This window comes from Bombina bombina, chromosome 6, assembly GCF_027579735.1.
Source record: "Bombina bombina isolate aBomBom1 chromosome 6, aBomBom1.pri, whole genome shotgun sequence".
NCBI classification, from domain to species: domain Eukaryota; kingdom Metazoa; phylum Chordata; class Amphibia; order Anura; family Bombinatoridae; genus Bombina; species Bombina bombina.
The window spans coordinates 860,880,290-860,900,753 of NC_069504.1; the positions used below are offsets into that span (position 1 = coordinate 860,880,290).

The 20,464-nt window shown below is 41.8% G+C and overlaps 1 protein-coding gene across 5 annotated transcripts in view; it reads right to left on the reverse strand.

The window, feature by feature from the left end:
* Positions 1–20,464, reverse strand: part of CHD3 (chromodomain helicase DNA binding protein 3) — a 400,697-nt gene that overhangs the window by 228,690 nt on the left and 151,543 nt on the right. For all 5 annotated transcript variants that reach the window (XM_053718298.1, XM_053718299.1, XM_053718301.1 and 2 more), the window contains exons 20-25: positions 12,265–12,406; positions 11,382–11,513; positions 11,058–11,175; positions 10,682–10,806; positions 907–1,138; positions 66–232 (exon numbers count right to left, since the gene is read on the reverse strand). In XM_053718298.1, the coding sequence (XP_053574273.1) occupies positions 66–232; positions 907–1,138; positions 10,682–10,806; positions 11,058–11,175; positions 11,382–11,513; positions 12,265–12,406 (916 nt within the window). The remainder of the gene's footprint in view (positions 1–65; positions 233–906; positions 1,139–10,681; positions 10,807–11,057; positions 11,176–11,381; positions 11,514–12,264; positions 12,407–20,464) is intronic.

Here is a 20,464-nt window from a genome sequence, read left to right on the forward strand (position 1 = left end):
AGCTACGAGTACATGATTATTTATATATCAAAACAAAAAACTATTAGAAAAAAATCTGCTCCTACCTTCTCTTCTTCACGAACAACATATTGTGCTACTTTGAAGGAGCTGAGATATTCGTTCATATTTTGGACTTCTGTGTCCTCCGTTTCATCTCGGTTTCTATCAAGCAGCCGTGCAATGGCTCCGTTATCATAATGAATTACACTGCTATCCTCCTCTCTGTTATCACCTAGAGGTAACAAATTTATATAGGAGATGGGTTACTCAGTCTATAAGATACAGAAATTAAATTAGGTGTAAAATCATAACCACCTTACATTGTCCAATTATAGATCCAGTAAGGAACTCAAGAATCATTTAGTTAGTGGGCCAGTAAAGTCAAAGTTAAACATTCATGATTCAGATAGAGTACGCAATTTTAAACAACTTTCCAATTTTCTTCTGTTATCAAATTTGTTTTGTTCTTGTGATATCCTTTGTTAAAGGTTAGATCTAGGTAGGCTGATAATATGCTTACGAGTGTGCCTTGTCTGGCATTCTATGGTAGCAGTGCTTGCAACTATACATAATATTGCTATTAATATTGTTGTAAACGCTGCTGCCAAATATCTAAAGACACATGCACACTCCTGAGCTCACCTCGGATTACTCTTTAACAAAGGATACCTAGAGAACTAAGCAACATTGACAATATAATTTAGTTGGAAATTTGTTCAAAATATCAAGTTTTATTCTATCCATTTAAGTTTAATCTTGACTTTACTGTCCCTTTATGAAGGTAATTATGAGTCATGCACAATCCTTCACCTTATCCACTTAACTTGGACATGTGGAACTCATTTTGTTATTATACAGCAGTACTCTCTCTTGCCTATTGATGGCCATACCTCAGAATCACATTACCTTCAATCTCATCCTTGAAGAGCTCTTCGGTTCCGAACTTGAGGATGTCATCAAGTTCCTGCTTGGACATGGAACCAGCTTTGGAGCCTAGACCGGGTCTAACTACCAGATGGGTGAGCATCATCTTCCTCTTGGCTACTTGTGTGATTCGCTCCTCAACTGATGCTCGTGTTACAAATCGATAAATCATTACTTTGTTAGCTTGACCAATACGGTGTGCTCGACTGAAAGCCTAGAAAAGAAAATCTCATCTATCCACTTTCTGTACCTAAAAGTAACCATGAAATATATTCTACACAGAAAAAAAAATAAACTTTACAGTTTTAATTCATTACTCCTTATCCACCCAACTGGCAAATTACTGACATCATAAATGAGGTTACTAATAACATATATTAAGACTTTGCCACCAATGTATTCAAGGGAAGTGGAGGCATAAGTTTAGAATTTCCTGGATTTTTAAAATGTATGTCAGAATATGCATTCTAACCATTATCAAAATGTTGTATTGCAGCAATATCAATAACAACAACTATTAATAATGAGTCTATCATTCAAAACATACTGCCCATGTTCAATCCTAAGAAAATTTTATTTCTCTATGGGTGATTTTAAATTGATATGAAACAGTTCTAAACTTTATTAAAAAATATGTTAAATCAAAGCAAACATGAAAAGAAAACATGTGTAAAAAAAAAAAACCACAACAGAAAACAACTTCCTTTTTTCTTTAAAAATGAGCACTTAGAAATCCACAGTGTAGCCCCTGCCTACAGCTATATAAGTAAGCAGATATAATGATAACGTTAGTTGCATTCTGCCTCTTCTGAGCATGGGCAGAACCTGACTTCATGTCTCTCTAGCTTTCACTTAATAGTAAACAAGCTCATGTTACTCTAGAAGAATTATGACATCAAGCTAGACATGCCTTCCTGTAGAGACCCCAGCCCCCTTGTGGGGTTTTGATAGGAAGTAATGAACACTGCACAAATTAAGTTAAAAAATCAAAATAAAAGGTAAAATCCTTTTAAAATGATAATACATATTGCAATGCTTTCTATAAACTATAAGTCACTGCTTAGTGCTTTTCTCTATTACGCCAATGAAACAGACTGTTTTATGTCCCTTTAAGTGAAAACAAGCTCTAAAAATATACACTAAAAATGGAGTAATACAGGCACAATAAAGATAAACTATATTTTAAATCGCTCAACACATACAAAATGTGATAAATATCTTATTCACACCTACTGTAGGCAGATAGAAAGCTACCGCTCTCACTATAAATAAAAAAGTAATAAAAGGTTCAAGGACTGATTCTCTAAAGCTTTTTGGTCTGGTGAGATTATCTAAGAGGTTTTATCAGTACTGTGAGATCCCTCAAAGAATTTTAGGCAAATTAGCTTTATAGTTGTTTGTCTTGGGTTCTGGGGGCCTTATATTCAAAACCTCATCAGCATGAAGAGAAATCACACAAAAACATAATTTATGCTTACCTGATAAATGTATTTATCTTGTACTGTATCCAGTTCACGGATCATCCATTACTTGTGGGATATTCTCCTTCCCAACAGGAAGTTGCAAGAGGATCACCCACAGCAGAGCTGCTATACAGCTCCTCCCCTCACTGCCATATCCAGTCATTCGACCGAAACAAGCCGAGAAAGGAGAAACCATAGGGTGCAGTGATGACTGTAGTTTAATTAAAATTTAGACCTGCCTGAAAAGGACAGGGCGGGCCGTGGACTGGATACACTACAAGAGAAATAAATTTATCAGGAAAGCATAAATTATGTTTTCTCTTGTTAAGTGTATCCAGTCCACGGATCATCCATTACTTGTGGGATACCAATACCAAAGCTAAAGTACACGGATGATGGGAGGGACAAGGCAGGAACTTAAACGGAAGGAACCACTGCCTGTAGAACCTTTCTCCCAAAAACAGCCTCCGAAGAAGCAAAAGTATCAAATTTGTAAAATTTGGAAAAAGTATGAAGCGAAGACCAAGTTGCAGCCTTGCAAATCTGTTCAACAGAGGCCTCATTTTTAAAGGCCCAGGTGGAAGCCACAGCTCTAGTAGAATGAGCTGTAATCCATTCAGGAGGCTGCTGTCCAGCAGTCTCATAGGCTAAACGGATTATACTCCGAAGCCAAAAAGAAAGAGAGGTTGCCGAGGCCTTCTGACCTCTCCTCTGTCCAGAGTAAACAACAAACAGGTTAGATGTTTGGCGAAAATCTTTAGTAGCCTGTGAGTAAAACTTCAAGGCACGGACTACGTCTAGATTATGCAAAAGACGTTCCTTCTTTGAAGAAGGATTAGGACATAATGATGGAACAACAATCTCTTGATTGATATTCTTGTTAGAAACCACCTTAGGTAAAAACCCAGGTTTTGTAAGCAGAACAACTTTATCTGAATGAAAGATCAGATAAGGAGAATCACAATGTAAGGCAGATAACTCCGAGACTCTTCGAGCCGAGGAAATAGCCATCAGAAAAAGAACTTTCCATGAAAGAAGTTTGATATCAATAGAATGAAGGGGTTCAAACGGAACCCCTTGAAGAACTTTAAGAACCAAGTTTAAGCTCCATGGAGGAGCAACAGGTTTAAACACAGGCTTAATTCTAACTAAAGCCTGACAAAATGCCTGAACGTCTGGAACTTCTGCCAGACGCTAGTGTAAAAGAATAGACAGAGCAGAAATCTGTCCCTTTAAAGAACTAGCTGATAATCCTTTGTCCAAACCCTCTTGGAGGAAGGACAATATCCTAGGAATCCTAACCCTACTCCATGAGTAATTCTTGGATTCACACCAATGAAGATATTTACGCCATATCTTGTGGTAAATTTTCCTGGTGACAGGCTTCGTGCCTGTATTAAGGTATCAATTACTGACTCGGAGAAGCCACGTTTTGATAGGATCAAGCGTTCAATCTCCATGCAGTCAGTCTCAGAGAAAGTAGATTCGGATGATTGAAAGGACCTTGTATTAGAAGGTCTTGTCTCAGAGGCAGAGTCCATGGTGGAAAGGATGACATGTCCACTAGGTCTGCATACCAGGTCCTGCGTGGCCACGCAGGCGCTATCAATATCACCGATGCTCTTTCCTGTTTGATTTTGGCAATCAGACGAGGGAGCAAAGAAAACGGTGGAAACACATAAGCCAGGTTGAAGAACCAAGGCGCTGCTAGAGCATCTATCAGTGCCGCTTCTGGGTCCCTGGACCTGGATCCGTAACAAGGAAGCTTGGCGTTCTGGCGAGACGCCATGAGATCCAATTCTGGTTTGCCCCAACGGAGAACCAATTGAGCAAACACCTCCGGATGGAGTTCCCATTCACCCGGATGAAAAGTCTGACGACTTAGAAAATCCGCCACCCAATTCTCTACACCTGGGATATGGATCGCTGACAGGTGGCAAGAGTGAGTCTCTGCCCAGCGAATTATCTTGGAGACTTCTGACATCGCTAGGGAACTCCTGGTTCCCCCTTGATGGTTGATGTAAGCCACAGTCGTGATGTTGTCCGACTGAAATCTGATGAACCTCAGTGTTGCTAGCTGAGGCCAAGCCAGAAGAGCATTGAATATTGCTCTTAACTCCAGAATATTTATTGGGAGGAGTTTCTCCTCCGGAGTCCATGAACCCTGAGCCTTCAGGGAGTTCCAGACTGCACCCCAACCTAGAAGGCTGGCATCTGTTGTTACAATTGTCCAATCTGGTCTGCGAAAGGTCATACCCTTGGACAGATGGGCCCGAGATAACCACCAGAGAAGAGAATCTCTGGTTTCCTGACCCAGATTTAGTGGAGGGGACAAATCTGTGTAATCCCCATTCCACTGACTGAGCATGCATAATTGCAGCGGTCTGAGATGCAGGCGCGCGAATGGCACTATGTCCATCGCCGCTACCATTAAGCCGTTTACTTCCATGTACTGAGCCACCGTGGGGCGCGGAATGGAGTGAAGAACACGGCAAGCATTTAGAAGTTTTGATAACCTGGACTCCGTCAGGTAAATTTTCATTTCTACAGAATCTATTAGAGTCCCTAGGAAGGAAACCCTTGTGAGAGGAGATAGAGAACTCTTTTCTTCGTTCACTTTCCACCCATGCGACCTCAGGAATGCCAGAACTATCTCTGTATGAGATTTGGCAATTTGAAAGCTTGACGCCTGTATCAGGATGTCGTCCAGGTAAGGAGCCACCGCTATGCCTTGCGGTCTTAGGACCGCCAGAAGTGAGCCCAGAACCTTTGTAAAAATTCTTGGGGCTGTAGCCAACCCGAATGGAAGAGCTACAAATTGGTAATACCTGTCTAGAAAGGCAAACCTCAGGAAGTGATGATGATTCTTGTGAATCGGAATGTGAAGGTAGGCATCCTTTAAGTCCACTGTGGTCATGTACTGACCCTCTTGGATCATGGGTAAAATGGTTCGAATAGTTTCCATCTTGAATGATGGAACTCTGAGGAATTTGTTTAGGATCTTTAAATCCAAAATTGGTCTGAAGGTTCCCTCTTTTTTTGGGAACCACAAACAGATTTGAATAAAACCCCTGTCCTTGTTCCGTCCGCGGAACTGGATGGATCACTCCCATTACAAGGAGATCATGTACGCAGCTTAGGAATGCCTCTTTCTTTATCTGGTTTGCAGATAATCTTGAAAGGTGAAATCTCCCTTGTGGAGGAGAAGCTTTGAAGTCCAGAAGATATCCCTGAGATATGATCTCCAACGCCCAGGGATCCTGAACATCTCTTGCCCACGCCTGGGTGAAGAGAGAGAGTCTGCCCCCTACTAGATCCGTTGTCGGATAGGGGGCCGCTCCTTCATGCTGTCTTAGAGGCAGCAGCAGGCTTTCTGGCCTGCTTGCCCTTGTTCCAGGACTGGTTAGGTTTCCAGGCCTGCTTGGATTGAGCAAAAGTTCCCTTTTGTTTTGAAGCAGAGGAAGTTGATGCTGCACCTGCCTTGAAATTTCGAAAGGCACGAAAATTAGACTGTTTGGCCTTTGATTTGGCCCTGTCCTAAGGAAGGGTATGACCCTTACCTCCAGTAATATCAGCAATAATTTCTTTCAAACCAGGCCCGAATAAGGTCTGCCCGTTGAAAGGAATGTTGAGTAATTTAGACTTTGAAGTCACATCAGCTGACCAGGATTTGAGCCATAGCGCCCTACGCGCCTGGATGGCGAATCCGGAATTCTTAGCCGTTAGTTTAGTCAAATGAACAATGGCATCAGAAACAAATGAGTTAGCTAGCTTAAGAGTTCTAAGCTTGTCAACAATTTCAGTCAATGGAGCTGTATGGATGGCCTCTTCCAGGGCCTCAAACCACAATGCCGCCGCAGCAGTGACAGGCGCAATGCATGCAAGGGGCTGTAAAATAAAACCTTGTTGAATAAACATTTTCTTAAGGTAACCCTCTAATTTTTTATCCATTGGATCTGAAAAAGCACAACTGTCCTCAACCGGGATAGTGGTACGCTTTGCTAAAGTAGAAACTGCTCCCTCCACCTTAGGGACAGTCTGCCATAAGTCCCGTGTAGTGGCATCTATTGGAAACATTTTTCTAAATATAGGAGGTGGGGAAAAGGGCACACCGGGCCTATCCCACTCCTTACTAATAATTTCTGTAAGCCTTTTAGGTATTGGAAAAACATCAGTACTCACCGGCACTGCATAGTATTTATCCAGCCTACACAATTTCTCTTGCACTGCAATTGTGTCACAGTCATTCAGAGCAGCTAATACCTCCCCAAGCAATACACGGAGGTTCTCAAGCTTAAATTTAAAATTAGAAATCTCTGAATCAGGTCTCCCCGATTCAGAGATGTCACCCACAGACTGAAGCTCTCCGTCCTCAGGTTCTGCATATTGTGACGCAGTATCAGACATGGCTCTAACAGCATCTACGCGCTCTGTATCTCGTCTAACCCCAGAGCTATCGCGCTTCCTCTCAATTCAGGCAATCTGGATAATACCTCTGACAGGGTATTATTCATGATTGCAGCCATGTCCTGCAAAGTAATCGCTATGGGCGTCCCTGATGTACTTGGCGCCATATTAGCGTGCGTCCCTTGAGCGGGAGGCGAAGGGTCCGACACGTGGGGAGAGTTAGTCGGCATAACTTCCCCCTCGACAGACCCCTCTGGTGACAATTCTTTTATAGATAAAGACTGATCTTTACTGTTTAAGGTGAAATCAATACATTTAGTACACATTCTCCTATGGGGCTCCACCATGGCTTTTAAACATAATGAACAAGTATCCTCTGTTTCAGACATGTTTGTAAAGACTAGCAATGAGACTAGCAAGCTTGGAAAACACTTTAAAGCAAGTTAACAAGCAATATAAAAAACGTTACTGTGCCTTTAAGAGAAACAAATTTTGACAAAATTTGAAATAACAGTGAAAAAAGGCAGTTACACTAACAAAATTTTTACAGTGTATGTAACAAGTCAGCAGAGCATTGCACCCACTTGCAAATGGATGATTAACCCCTTAATAACAAAATCAGAATAATAAATGAAAAAAACTTTTTTGTTTTTTTTTTGTTTTTTTTTTAAACACAGTCACAACAACTGCCACAGTTTTGTTACCCTCCTCAAACACGACTTTGAAGCCTTTTGAGCCCTTCAGAGATGTCCTGTATCTTAATAAGCCTGATACCAGTCGCTATCACTGCATTTAAGGCTTAACTTACATTAATCCGGTATCAGCAGCATTTTTCTAGCAAATTCCATCCCTAGAAATATGTTTACTGCACATACCTTATTGCAGGAAAACCTGCACGCCATTCCCTCTCTGAAGTTACCTCACTCCTCAGAATATGTGAGAACGGCAATGGATCTTAGTTACTTCTGCTAAGATCATAGAAATCACATGCAGATTCTTCTTCTAATGCTGCCTGTGAGAAAACAGTACACTCCGGTACCATTTAAAAATAACAAACTTTTGATTGAAGTTAAAAAACTAACTATAATACACCACTCTCCTCTTACTACGTCCATCTTTGTTGAGAGTTGCAAGAGAATGACTGGATATGGCAGTGAAGGGAGGAGCTATATAGCAGCTCTGCTGTGGGTGATCCTCTTGCAACTTCCTGTTGGGAAGGAGAATATCCCACAAGTAATGGATGATCCGTGGACTGGATACACTTAACAAGAGAAATCTTTTGATTTTTTTTAGACCTTGTATTGTAATGTAGGAGTCTCTGTTTCACATAAAGAACCCTGCATAGCAACATAAACATTTCTCAAGATAACATTTGTGTTTCTAAAAGAAAAAATGAAGGGCCTCACCGTACTGACGGGATTTCTTAGAATATCTCGACTGAGCAGCGATATTTTGAATATCAGGCCCTGGATGTATAGACACGTACATAACAATATAATGCGCCCATAAAAAAAAAAAGATTTTGTGTGATATCTCTCCATGCCGGCAAGTTTGTAATTATCAGGCCCATAGTTTTTGGTCTTTGTATATAGAAGTGATAAAATGCTCAAATTTCACATTTTTGTTTCTTACAGGTGATGGAAAGTTTAACCCCTTAATGACCGAGGACGTGCAGGGTACGTCCTCAAAAAAAAGGCAGTTAACGCCTGAGGACGTACCCTGCACGTCCTCGGTGTGGAAAGCAGCTGGAAGCGATCCTGCTCGCTTCCAGCTGCTTTCCGGTTATTGCAGTGATGCCTCGATATCGAGGCATCCTGCAATAACCATTTTTAGCCATCCGGAGCAGAGAGAGCCACTCTGTGGCCCTCTCTGCACCGGACATTATTGGCTACGTTCGTTGGTGGGTGGGAGCCGGTGTGGGAGGTGGGTGGCGGCCATCAATGGCCTTTGTGATGCGGAGGGGGGCGGGATCGGGGGCGGGGACGACCGGGGGGACGCGCACACTTGCACGGGGAGGCCGGGCGGGCGCGTGCACGGGGAGGGAGCGGGTGGGAACCACTACGCTACAGAAAGTTTTTTGTTAGAAGTGGGGATCAAAGGGGTTAATATATTTATTTGGTGATCGGTTTGGCTGGTGGGGTATTGGACTGTGGGGGGGAAGCTACACTACAGAAACAAATAAAAAAAAATAATAAAAAAAAAAAAACATTTTTATTTGCAAACTGGGTACTGGCAGACAGCTGCCAGTACCCAAGATGGCCCCAATAAGGCAGAGGGGGAGGGTTAGGGATCTATTTTGGGGGGATCAGGGAGGTTGGGGGCTAAGGGGGGACCCTACATAGCAGCATATGTAAATATGCTAAAAAAATATATATATATATTTTTTAATACCTTTTATTTTAGTACTGGCAGACTTTCTGCCAGTACTTAAGATGGCGGGGACAATTGTGGGGTGGGGGAGGGAAGAGAGCTGTTTGGGAGGGATCAGGGGGTGGGATGTGTCAGGTGGGAGTCTGATCTCTACACTAAAGCTAAAATTAACCCTGCAAGCTCCCTACAAACTACCTAATTAACCCCTTCACTGCTGGCCATAATACACATGTGATGCGCAGCAGCATTTAGCGGCCTTATAATTACCAAAAAGCAACGCCAAAGCCATATATGTCTGCTATTTCTGAACAAAGGGGATCCCAGAGAAGCATTTAAAACCATTTGTGCCATAATTGCACAAGCTGTTTGTAAATAATTTTAGTGAGAAAGCTAAAGTTTGAAAAAGTGAAAAAAAATTTTTATTTGATTGCTTTTGGCGGTGAAATGGTGGCATGAAATATACCAAAATGGGCCTAGATCAATACTTGGGGTTGTCTACTACACTACACTAGAGCTAAAATTAACCCTAGAAGCTCCCTACATGCTCCCTAATTAACCCATTCACTGCTGGGCATAATACACGTGTGGTGCGCAGTGGCATTTAGCAGCCTTCTAATTACCAAAAAGCAAAGCCAAAGCCATATATGTCTGCAATTTATGAACAAAGGGGATCCCAGAGAAGCATTTACAACCATTTATTCCATAATTTCATGAGTTGTTTGTAAATAATTTCAGTGAGAAACCTAAAGTTTGTGAAAAAATTTGTGAAAAAGTAAAAAAAAAATTTTTTATTTGATCGCATTCGGCAGTGAAATGGTGGCATGAAATATACCAAAATGGGCCTAGATCAATACTGTGGGATGTCTTCTAAAAAAAATATATATACATGTCAATGGATATTCAGAGATTCCTGAAAGATATTAGTGTCCCAATGTAACTAGCGCTAATTTTGAAAAAAAGTGGTTTGGAAATGGCAAAGTGCTACTTGTATTTATGGCCCTATAACTTGCAAAAAAAGCAAAGAACATGTAAACATTGGGTATTTCTAAACTCAGGACAAAATTTAGAAACTATTTAGCATGGGTGTTTTTTGGTGGTTGTAGATGTGTAACAGATTTTGGGGGTCAAAGTTAGAAAAAGTGTGTTTTTTTTCATTTTTTCCTCATATTTTATAATATTTTTTATAGTAAATTATAAGATATGATGAAAATAATGGTATATTTTGAAAGTCCATTTAATGGCGAGAAAAACGGTATATAATATGTGTGGGTACAGTAAATGAGTAAGAGGAAAATTACAGCTAAACACAAACACCGCAAAAATGTAAAAATAGCCTTGGTCCCAAACGGACAGAAAATGGAAAAGTGCTGTGGTCATTAAGGGGTTAACTAATTGCTTCTCACAGCATACACAAGTGACCGCTCGATATGCCCACTCTGTATATACAGTCTTGTATCTCTGTGTAAGACAGTCACATCTCTGCTTTAACATTTATAAGCAACATATGTTTCAGTCACCTGGATGTCATTGTGTGGATTCCAATCAGAGTCATATATAATGACAGTATCAGCTGTAGCAAGATTGATCCCCAGACCCCCAGCACGAGTGGAGAGCAGGAAACAAAACTGCTGAGCACCAGGAGCTGTGAGAGAGTGATATAGGGTGATGAACAGAAAGAGTTTAAGATAAAAGCGCAACAGAAATAAAGAGTTTGGAACAAGTGATAAGGAGTGAAGTCAGAGATATCAGTGAATGAGAAAAAGGATAAGAGGAAGAACAACGGATGAGTTTAAAATGCTCTGGTCATCCACAAACACACTTCCAAGCTCACCACGCTTTCATGCATTCGCATCTGTGCACGTGTGAGCTTAATTTCATATAATCTTAACTCACAATTAAACCGGTCGATGGCCTCCTGTCTCAAAGCACCTGTAATACCTCCATCAATACGTTCATATTTGTAACACTCGTAATCCAAGAAATCTTCCAACAGATCCAGCATTTTAGTCATCTAAAATCATATAAATAGTCAAACAGAAGCTAAGGAAGAAAAAAAACAGGCAACAAGTGTGGGTGGGATTATGAGCCAGTGTTTAGATTTAAAAAAAAAAATTAAAACACTGTAGACTGCAGCAAAAAATGATTGATGAGAGAAATAGAAGAATAAACATTGAACGGTAACAACAATAAGAATGATAGAAATGTATTTGTGGGCACCTGAGAAAAGATTAAAACTCTATGTCCCTGCTCATTCAGTTTCCGTAACATCTTCTGTAGAAGCAGTAGTTTGCCTGAGGACTTGATGAGAGCTCCTCCTTCATATGCACCACTTGGAAGCTTTGGGGACTCCTAATGGACAAGAAAAAAAAACGTGTATCACCATCTCACCCTGGAGTATGTATGGGACAGACTCCTAGGTATTTCCTACACAGACGATCAGTCACATAGCTTAAAACAATTGTTTCAAGTGAAAATACTTCGAATAGAATGTTCTTCAGGGAATTATTTAATTATAGCACCACTCGGCTGATTTTACGAACTACAATACTAAAATTTAAGTAAATATTAAGCTTAAATTAGCTAATATTTTTTGTTTTTCAATGTCTGTTGCACAAATTATTATTAAATCAATTTATGTTAAATTATGCAATTAATTTGTGCTTTGGATAGCTTAAGTAACATGTATACAGAACAGAAAATGTTATAATATAGCACAGTATTACACTGAATCACCCCCCCCTCCCCCATCGGCTACTTCATAATTCCACCTGGCTGGCAAACTCTAGGAGCCAGCCCATAAATTTAAGAGCCAGGCATTTTTGGCCATCTCAATGATAATAAAACAAGAATAATATTTGTACGTTTAGTATTGTATATTCATAGACAAATATGTATATACACACACATAACATACATACATTACACAATAAATGTTGGATTTGTATTTTACAGCTGAGAGGACTTTAAAGTATCCAACTTCACCAGGCTAAATTTTTAGGTTGTGGCTGGTGGGGGGCACCCATGGGTGTCTTGGTACTCTAATCCAAGGATCCAGGGCCTAATTTTAAGGTGCCAGGGAGCCTGCATTAAAACAACTCACCAAGGAGGCCACAGGAAAGAGATAAGGGTGATTACAGCATTTTTTCAAATCCATCATGATATTAAGAAGGGAAACTTGATTTCCTCCTCCCCTGGAGTTCAAAGCCTCAAAGTTACGTGTAAGAATGAATTTGTAGTATTTCCTGGAAGAAAAAAAAAACAGAAGAAAATAGTATAAATTTTGAAAAATGGATATAAAAAACAAATTATGTTTACCAGATCATTTCCGTTCCTTCTGTACAGGGAGAGTCCACAGCTGCATTCCCTACTTGTGGGAAATACGAAACTTGGCCACAAGGAGGAGTCAAAGACAATAAATACCTCCCCCACTGTCCTCATCCCCCAGTCATTCTGCAGAAGGAACAAGGAACAGTAGGAGAAATATCAGGGTGAAAAAGGTGCCAGAAGAATAAATTCAAAATTTAGGGCCGCCCATCGGAGAACACGGGCGGGAGCTGTGGACTCTCCCTATACAGAAGGAAATTATCTGGTAAGCACAATTTATGTTTTCCTTCTTAATACAGGGAGAGTCCACATCTGCATTCCTTACTTGTGGGAAATTATACCCAAGCTCTAGAGGACACTGAATGCTAACAGGAGGGTAAAAAAGAGAGGAGGCCCCAAATCTGAGGTCACCACAGCCTGCAAAACCTTTCTCCCGAAGGCTGCTTCAGCAGAAGCAAAAAACTTCAAATTTGGAAAATTTTGAAAAAGTATGTAAGGAGGACCAGGTAGCGGCCTTACAAATCTGAGTCATAGAGGCCTCATTTTTGAAGGCCCAAGAGGAAGCCACTGCACTCGTAGAATGAGCCGTAATCCTCTAAGGAGGCTTAAGACCAGCTGACTCATATGCTAAGCGGATGATACTCCTCAACCAAAAAGATAAGGAAGTTGAAGAGGCCCTCTGACCCCTACACTTCCCAGAATAGATAACAAATAGAGAAAAAACAGAATTTATGTTTACCTGATAAATTTCTTTCTCCAACGGTGTGTCCGGTCCACGGCGTCATCCTTACTTGTGGGATATTCTCTTCCCCAACAGGAAATGGCAAAGAGCCCAGCAAAGCTGGTCACATGATCCCTCCTAGGCTCCGCCTACCCCAGTCATTCGACCGACGTTAAGGAGGAATATTTGCATAGGAGAAACCATATGGTACCGTGGTGACTGTAGTTAAAGAAAATAAAATATCAGACCTGATTAAAAAAACCAGGGCGGGCCGTGGACCGGACACACCGTTGGAGAAAGAAATTTATCAGGTAAACATAAATTCTGTTTTCTCCAACATAGGTGTGTCCGGTCCACGGCGTCATCCTTACTTGTGGGAACCAATACCAAAGCTTTAGGACACGGATGAAGGGAGGGAGCAAATCAGGTCACCTAAATGGAAGGCACCACGGCTTGCAAAACCTTTCTCCCAAAAATAGCCTCAGAAGAGGCAAAAGTATCAAACTTGTAAAATTTGGTAAAAGTGTGCAGTGAAGACCAAGTCGCTGCCCTACATATCTGATCAACAGAAGCCTCGTTCTTGAAGGCCCATGTGGAAGCCACAGCCCTAGTGGAATGAGCTGTGATTCTTTCGGGAGGCTGCCGTCCGGCAGTCTCGTAAGCCAATCTGATGATGCTTTTAATCCAAAAAGAGAGAGAGGTAGAAGTTGCTTTTTGACCTCTCCTTTTACCTGAATAAACAACAAACAAGGAAGATGTTTGTCTAAAATCCTTTGTAGCATCTAAATAGAATTTTAGAGCGCGAACAACATCCAAATTGTGCAACAAACGTTCCTTCTTTGAAACTGGTTTTGGACACAGAGAAGGTACGATAATCTCCTGGTTAATGTTTTTGTTAGAAACAACTTTTGGAAGAAAACCAGGTTTAGTACGTAAAACCACCTTATCTGCATGGAACACCAGATAAGGAGGAGAACACTGCAGAGCAGATAATTCTGAGACTCTTCTAGCAGAAGAAATCGCAACTAAAAACAAAACTTTCCAAGATAATAACTTGATATCAACGGAATGTAAGGGTTCAAACGGAACCCCCTGAAGAACTGAAAGAACTAAATTGAGACTCCAAGGAGGAGTCAAAGGTTTGTAAACAGGCTTGATTCTAACCAGAGCCTGAACAAAGGCTTGAACATCTGGCACAGCTGCCAGCTTTTTGTGAAGTAATACCGACAAGGCAGAAATCTGTCCCTTCAGGGAACTAGCAGATAATCCTTTGTCCAATCCTTCTTGAAGGAAGGATAGAATCCTAGGAATCTTAACCTTGTCCCAAGGGAATCCTTTAGATTCACACCAACAGATATATTTTTTCCAAATTTTGTGGTAAATCTTTCTAGTCACAGGCTTTCTGGCCTGAACCAGAGTATCGATAACAGAATCTGAGAATCCTCGCTTCGATAAAATCAAGCGTTCAATCTCCAAGCAGTCAGCTGGAGTGAAACCAGATTCGGATGTTCGAACGGACCCTGAACAAGAAGGTCTCGTCTCAAAGGTAGCTTCCAAGGTGGAGCCGATGACATATTCACCAGATCTGCATACCAAGTCCTGCGTGGCCACGCAGGAGCTATCAAGATCACCGACGCCCTCTCCTGCTTGATCCTGGCTATCAGCCTGGGGATGAGAGGAAATGGCGGGAACACATAAGCTAGTTTGAAGGTCCAAGGTGCTACTAGTGCATCCACTAGAGCCGCCTTGGGGTCCCTGGATCTGGCCCCGTAGCAAGGAACTTTGAAGTTCTGACGAGAGGCCATCAGATCCATGTCTGGAATGCCCCACAGGTGAGTGACTTGGGCAAAGATTTCCGGATGGAGTTCCCACTCCCCCGGATGCAATGTCTGCCGACTCAGAAAATCCGCTTCCCAATTTTCCACTCCTGGGATGTGGATAGCAGACAGGTGGCAGGAGTGAGACTCCGCCCAAAGAATAATTTTGGTTACTTCTTCCATCGCTAGGGAACTTCTTGTTCCCCCCTGATGGTTGATGTACGCAACAGTCGTCATGTTGTCTGATTGAAACCGTATGAACCTGGTCCTCGCAAGCTGGGGCCAGGCCTGGAGAGCATTGAATATCGCTCTCAGTTCCAGAATATTTATCGGTAGAAGAGATTCTTCCCGAGACCAAAGACCCTGAGCTTTCAGGGATCCCCAGACCGCGCCCCAGCCTATCAGACTGGCGTCGGTCGTGACAATGACCCACTCTGGTCTGTGGAACATCATCCCTTGAGACAGATTGTCCAGGGACAGCCACCAACGGAGTGAGTCTCTGGTCCTCTGATTTACTTGTATCTTCGGAGACAAGTCTGTATAGTCCCCATTCCACTGACTGAGCATGCACAGTTGTAATGGTCTTAGATGAATGCGCGCAAAAGGAACTATGTCCATCGCCGCCACCATCAAACCGATCACTTCCATGCACTGAGCTATGGAAGGAAGAGGAACGGAATGAAGTATCCGACAAGAGTCCAGAAGCTTTGTTTTTCTGGCCTCTGTTAGAAAGATCCTCATTTCTAAGGAGTCTATAATTGTTCCCAAGAAGGGAACCCTTGTTGACGGGGATAGAGAACTCTTTTCCACGTTCACTTTCCAGCCGTGAGATCTGAGAAAGGCCAGGACAATGTCCGTGTGAGCCTTTGCTTGAGGAAGGGACGACGCTTGAATCAGAATGTCGTCCAGGTAAGGTACTACTGCAATGCCCCTTGGTCTTAGCACCGCTAGAAGGGACCCTAGTACCTTTGTGAAAATCCTTGGAGCAGTGGCTAATCCGAAAGGAAGCGCCACGAACTGGTAATGTTTGTCCAGGAATGCAAACCTTAGGAACCGATGATGTTCCTTGTGGATAGGAATATGTAGATACGCATCCTTTAAATCCACCGTGGTCATGAATTGACCTTCCTGGATGGAAGGAAGGATAGTTCGAATGGTTTCCATCTTGAACGATGGGACCTTGAGAAATTTGTTTAAGATCTTGAGATCTAGAATTGGTCTGAACGTTCCCTCTTTTTTGGGAACTATGAACAGATTGGAGTAGAACCCCATCCCTTGTTCTCTTAATGGAACAGGATGAATCACTCCCATTTTTAACAGGTCTTCTACACAATGTAAGAACGCCTGTCTTTTTATGTGGTCTGAAGACAACTGCGACCTGTGGAACCTCCCCCTTGGGGGAAGTCCCTTGAATTCCAGAAGATAACCCTGGGAGACTATTTCTAGCGCCCAAGGATCCAGAACATCTCTTGCCCAAGCCTGAGCGAAGAGAGAGAGTCTGCCCCCCACCAGATCCGGTCCCGGATCGGGGGCCAATATTTCATGCTGTCTTGGTAGCAGTGGCAGGTTTCTTGGCCTGCTTTCCCTTGTTCCAGCCTTGCATTGGTCTCCAAGCTGGCTTGGCTTGAGAAGTATTACCCTCTTGCTTAGAGGACGTAGCACCTTGGGCTGGTCCGTTTTTACGAAAGGGACGAAAATTAGGTCTATTTTTTGCCTTGAAAGGCCGATCCTGAGGAAGGGCGTGGCCCTTACCCCCAGTGATATCAGAGATAATCTCTTTCAAGTCAGGACCAAACAACGTTTTCCCCTTGAAAGGAATGTTTAGTAGCTTGTTCTTGGAAGACGCATCAGCCGACCAAGATTTCAACCAAAGCGCTCTGCGCGCCACAATAGCAAACCCAGAGTTCTTAGCCGCTAACTTAGCCAATTGCAAAGAGGCGTCTAGAGTGAAAGAATTAGCCAATTTTAGAGCATTGATTCTGTCCATAATCTCCTCATAAGGAGGAGAGTCACTATCGAGCACCTTAAGCAGTTCATCAAACCAGAAATATGCGGCAGTAGTGACAGGGACAATGCATGAAATGGGTTGTAGAAGGTAACCCTGCTGAACAAACATCTTTTTAAGCAAACCTTCTAATTTTTTATCCATAGGATCTTTGAAAGCACAACTATCCTCTATTGGAATAGTGGTGCGTTTGTTTAAAGTAGAAACCGCTCCCTCGACCTTGGGGACTGACTGCCATAAGTCCTTTCTGGGGTCGACCATAGGAAACAATTTTTTAAATATGGGGGGAGGGACGAAAGGAATACCGGGCCTTTCCCATTCTTTATTAACAATGTCCGCCACCCGCTTGGGTATAGGAAAAGCTTCTGGGAGCCCCGGCACCTCTAGGAACTTGTCCATTTTACATAGTTTCTCTGGGATGACTAAATTTTCACAATCATCCAGAGTGGATAATACCTCCTTTAGCAAAATGCGGAGATGTTCCAATTTAAATTTAAATGTAATCACATCAGATTCAGCCTGCTGAGAAATGTTCCCTAAATCAGTAATTTCTCCCTCAGACAAAACCTCCCTGGCCCCCTCAGATTGGGTTAGGGGCCCTTCAGAGATATTAATATCAGCGTCGTCATGCTCTTCAGTAACTAAAACAGAGCAGCCACGCTTACGCTGACAAGGGTTCATTTTGGCTAAAATGTTTTTGACAGAATTATCCATTACAGCCGTTAATTGTTGCATAGTAAGGAGTATTGGCGCGCTAGATGTACTAGGGGCCTCCTGAGTGGGCAAGACTCGTGTAGACGAAGGAGGGAATGATGCAGTACCATGCTTACTCCCCTCACTTGAGGAATCATCTTGGGCATCATTGTCATTATCACATAAATCACATTTATTTAAATGAATAGGAATTCTGGCTTCCCCACATTCAGAACACAGTCTATCTGGTAGTTCAGACATGTTAAACAGGCATAAACTTGATCAGAAAGTACAAAAAACGTTTTAAAATAAAACCGTTACTGTCACTTTAAATTTTAAACTGAACACACTTTATTACTGCAATTGCGAAAAAACATGAAGGAATTGTTCAAAATTCACCAAATTTTCACCACAGCGTCTTAAAGCCTTGAAAATATTGCACACCAATTTTGGAAGCTTTAACCCTTAAAATAACGGAACCGGAGCCGTTTTAAGCTTTAAACCCCTTTACAGTCCCTGGTATCTGCTTTGCTGAGACCCAACCAAACCCAAAGGGGAATACGATACCAAATGACGCCTTCAGAAGTCTTTTATAAGTATCAGAGCTCCTCTCACATGCGACTGCATGCCATGCCTCTCAAAAACAAGTGCGCAACACCGGCGCGAAAATGAGACTCTGCCTATGCTTGGGGAAAGCCCCTAAAGAATAAGGTGTCTAAAACAGTGCCTGCCGATATTATTATATCAAAATACCCAGATAAAATGATTCCTCAGGGCTAAATATGTGTTAATAATCAATCGATTTAGCCCAGAAAAAGTCTACAGTTTAAATAAGCCCTTGTGAAGCCCTTATTTACAATCGTAATAAACATGGCTTACCGGATCCCATAGGGAAAATGACAGCTTCCAGCATTACATCGTCTTGTTAGAATGTGTCATACCTCAAGCAGCAAGAGACTGCAAACTGTTCCCCCAACTGAAGTTAAATGCTCTCAACAGTCCTGTGTGGAACAGCCATGGATTTTAGTTACGGTTGCTAAAATCATTTTCCTCATACAAACAGAATTCTTCATCTCTTTTCTGTTTCTGAGTAAATAGTACGTACCAGCACTATTTGAAAATAACAAACTCTTGATTGAATAATGAAAAACTACAGTTAAACACTAAAAAACTCTAAGCCATCTCCGTGGAGATGTTGCCTGTACAACGGCAAAGAGAATGACTGGGGTAGGCGGAGCCTAGGAGGGATCATGTGACCAGCTTTGCTGGGCTCTTTGCCATTTCCTGTTGGGGAAGAGAATATCCCACAAGTAAGGATGACGCCGTGGACCGGACACACCTATGTTGGAGAAAGTTTGTCTAAATTCCTTCGTAGCCTGAAGATAGAACTTTAAGGCATGAACCACATCCAGATTATGCTGTAAACGTTTCTTCGATGAAGAAGGATTAGGACATAAGGAAGGAATACAATTTCTTGATTGATGTTGCGATTTGACACAACCTTAAAAGGAAACCTAATTTACGCCGAGATTACAAGTTTGGCATTAACAGGGGTGCGTTGCTAACGAGGCTTTTTTTTCTAACGCTACCTTAAGCCAACGCTGGTATTACAGGTTTTTTTAAACCTGGCGTTAGCCGCAAAAAGGTGAGCGTAGAGCAAAATTTAGCTCCACATCTCACCTCAATACCAGCATTGCTTACGGTAGCGGTAAGCTGGCTAAATTAAGGCGGAATTAAGGTAGAAAAATCCTATTGGCTGATTGGATCAGCCAATAGGATTGAGCTCGCATTCTATTGGCTGTTCCAATCAGCCAATAGAATGCGGCCTCAATCCTATTGGCTGATTGCATCAGCCAATAGGATTTTTCATACCTTAATTCCGATTGGCTGATAGAATCCTATCAGCCAATCGGAATTCAAGGGACGCCATCTTGGATGACGTCATTTAAAGGAACCTTCATTCTTCGTTAGGACGTCGGTTGAAGAGGATGGCTCCGCATCGGCTGGATAGAAGATGGCTCCGCTCCGCAAGGATGAAGATAGAAGATGCCGCCTGGATGAAGATTTCTACCGTCTGGAGGACCTCTTCTGCCCCGATTGGATGAAGACTTTGGACCCTCTGGAGGACCACTTGTGCCCGGCTGGGTGAAGACGGCTCAAGGTAGGGAGATCTTCAGGGGGTTAGAGTTAGTTTTTTTAAGGGGGGATTGGGTGGGTTTTAGAGTAGGGGTGTGTGGGTGGTGGGTTTTAATGTTGGGGGGGTATTGTATTTTTCTTTTACAGGTAAAAGAGCTGATTACTTTGGGGCAATGCCCCGCAAAAGGCCCTTTTAAGGGCTCTTTGTAATTTAGTATAGGGTAGGGAAATTTTATTATTTTGGGGGGCTTTTTTATTTTATTAGGGGGATTAGATTAGGTGTAATTATTTTAAAATTATTGTAATTCTTTTTTTATTGTCTGTAATTTAGTGTTTGTTTTTTTTCCGTAAATTTAGTTTATTGAATTTAATTGTAGGTAGTTTAGTTAATTTATTTAATGATAGTGTAGTGTTCGGTGTAATTGTAACTTAGGTTAGGATTTATTTTACAGGTAATTTTGTACTTATTTTAGCTAGGTAGTTATTAAATAATTAATAACTATTTAATAACTATTGTACCTAGTTAAAATAATTACAAAGTTGCCTGTAAAATAAATATAAATCCTAAGATGGCTACAATGTAACTATTAGTTATATTGTAGCT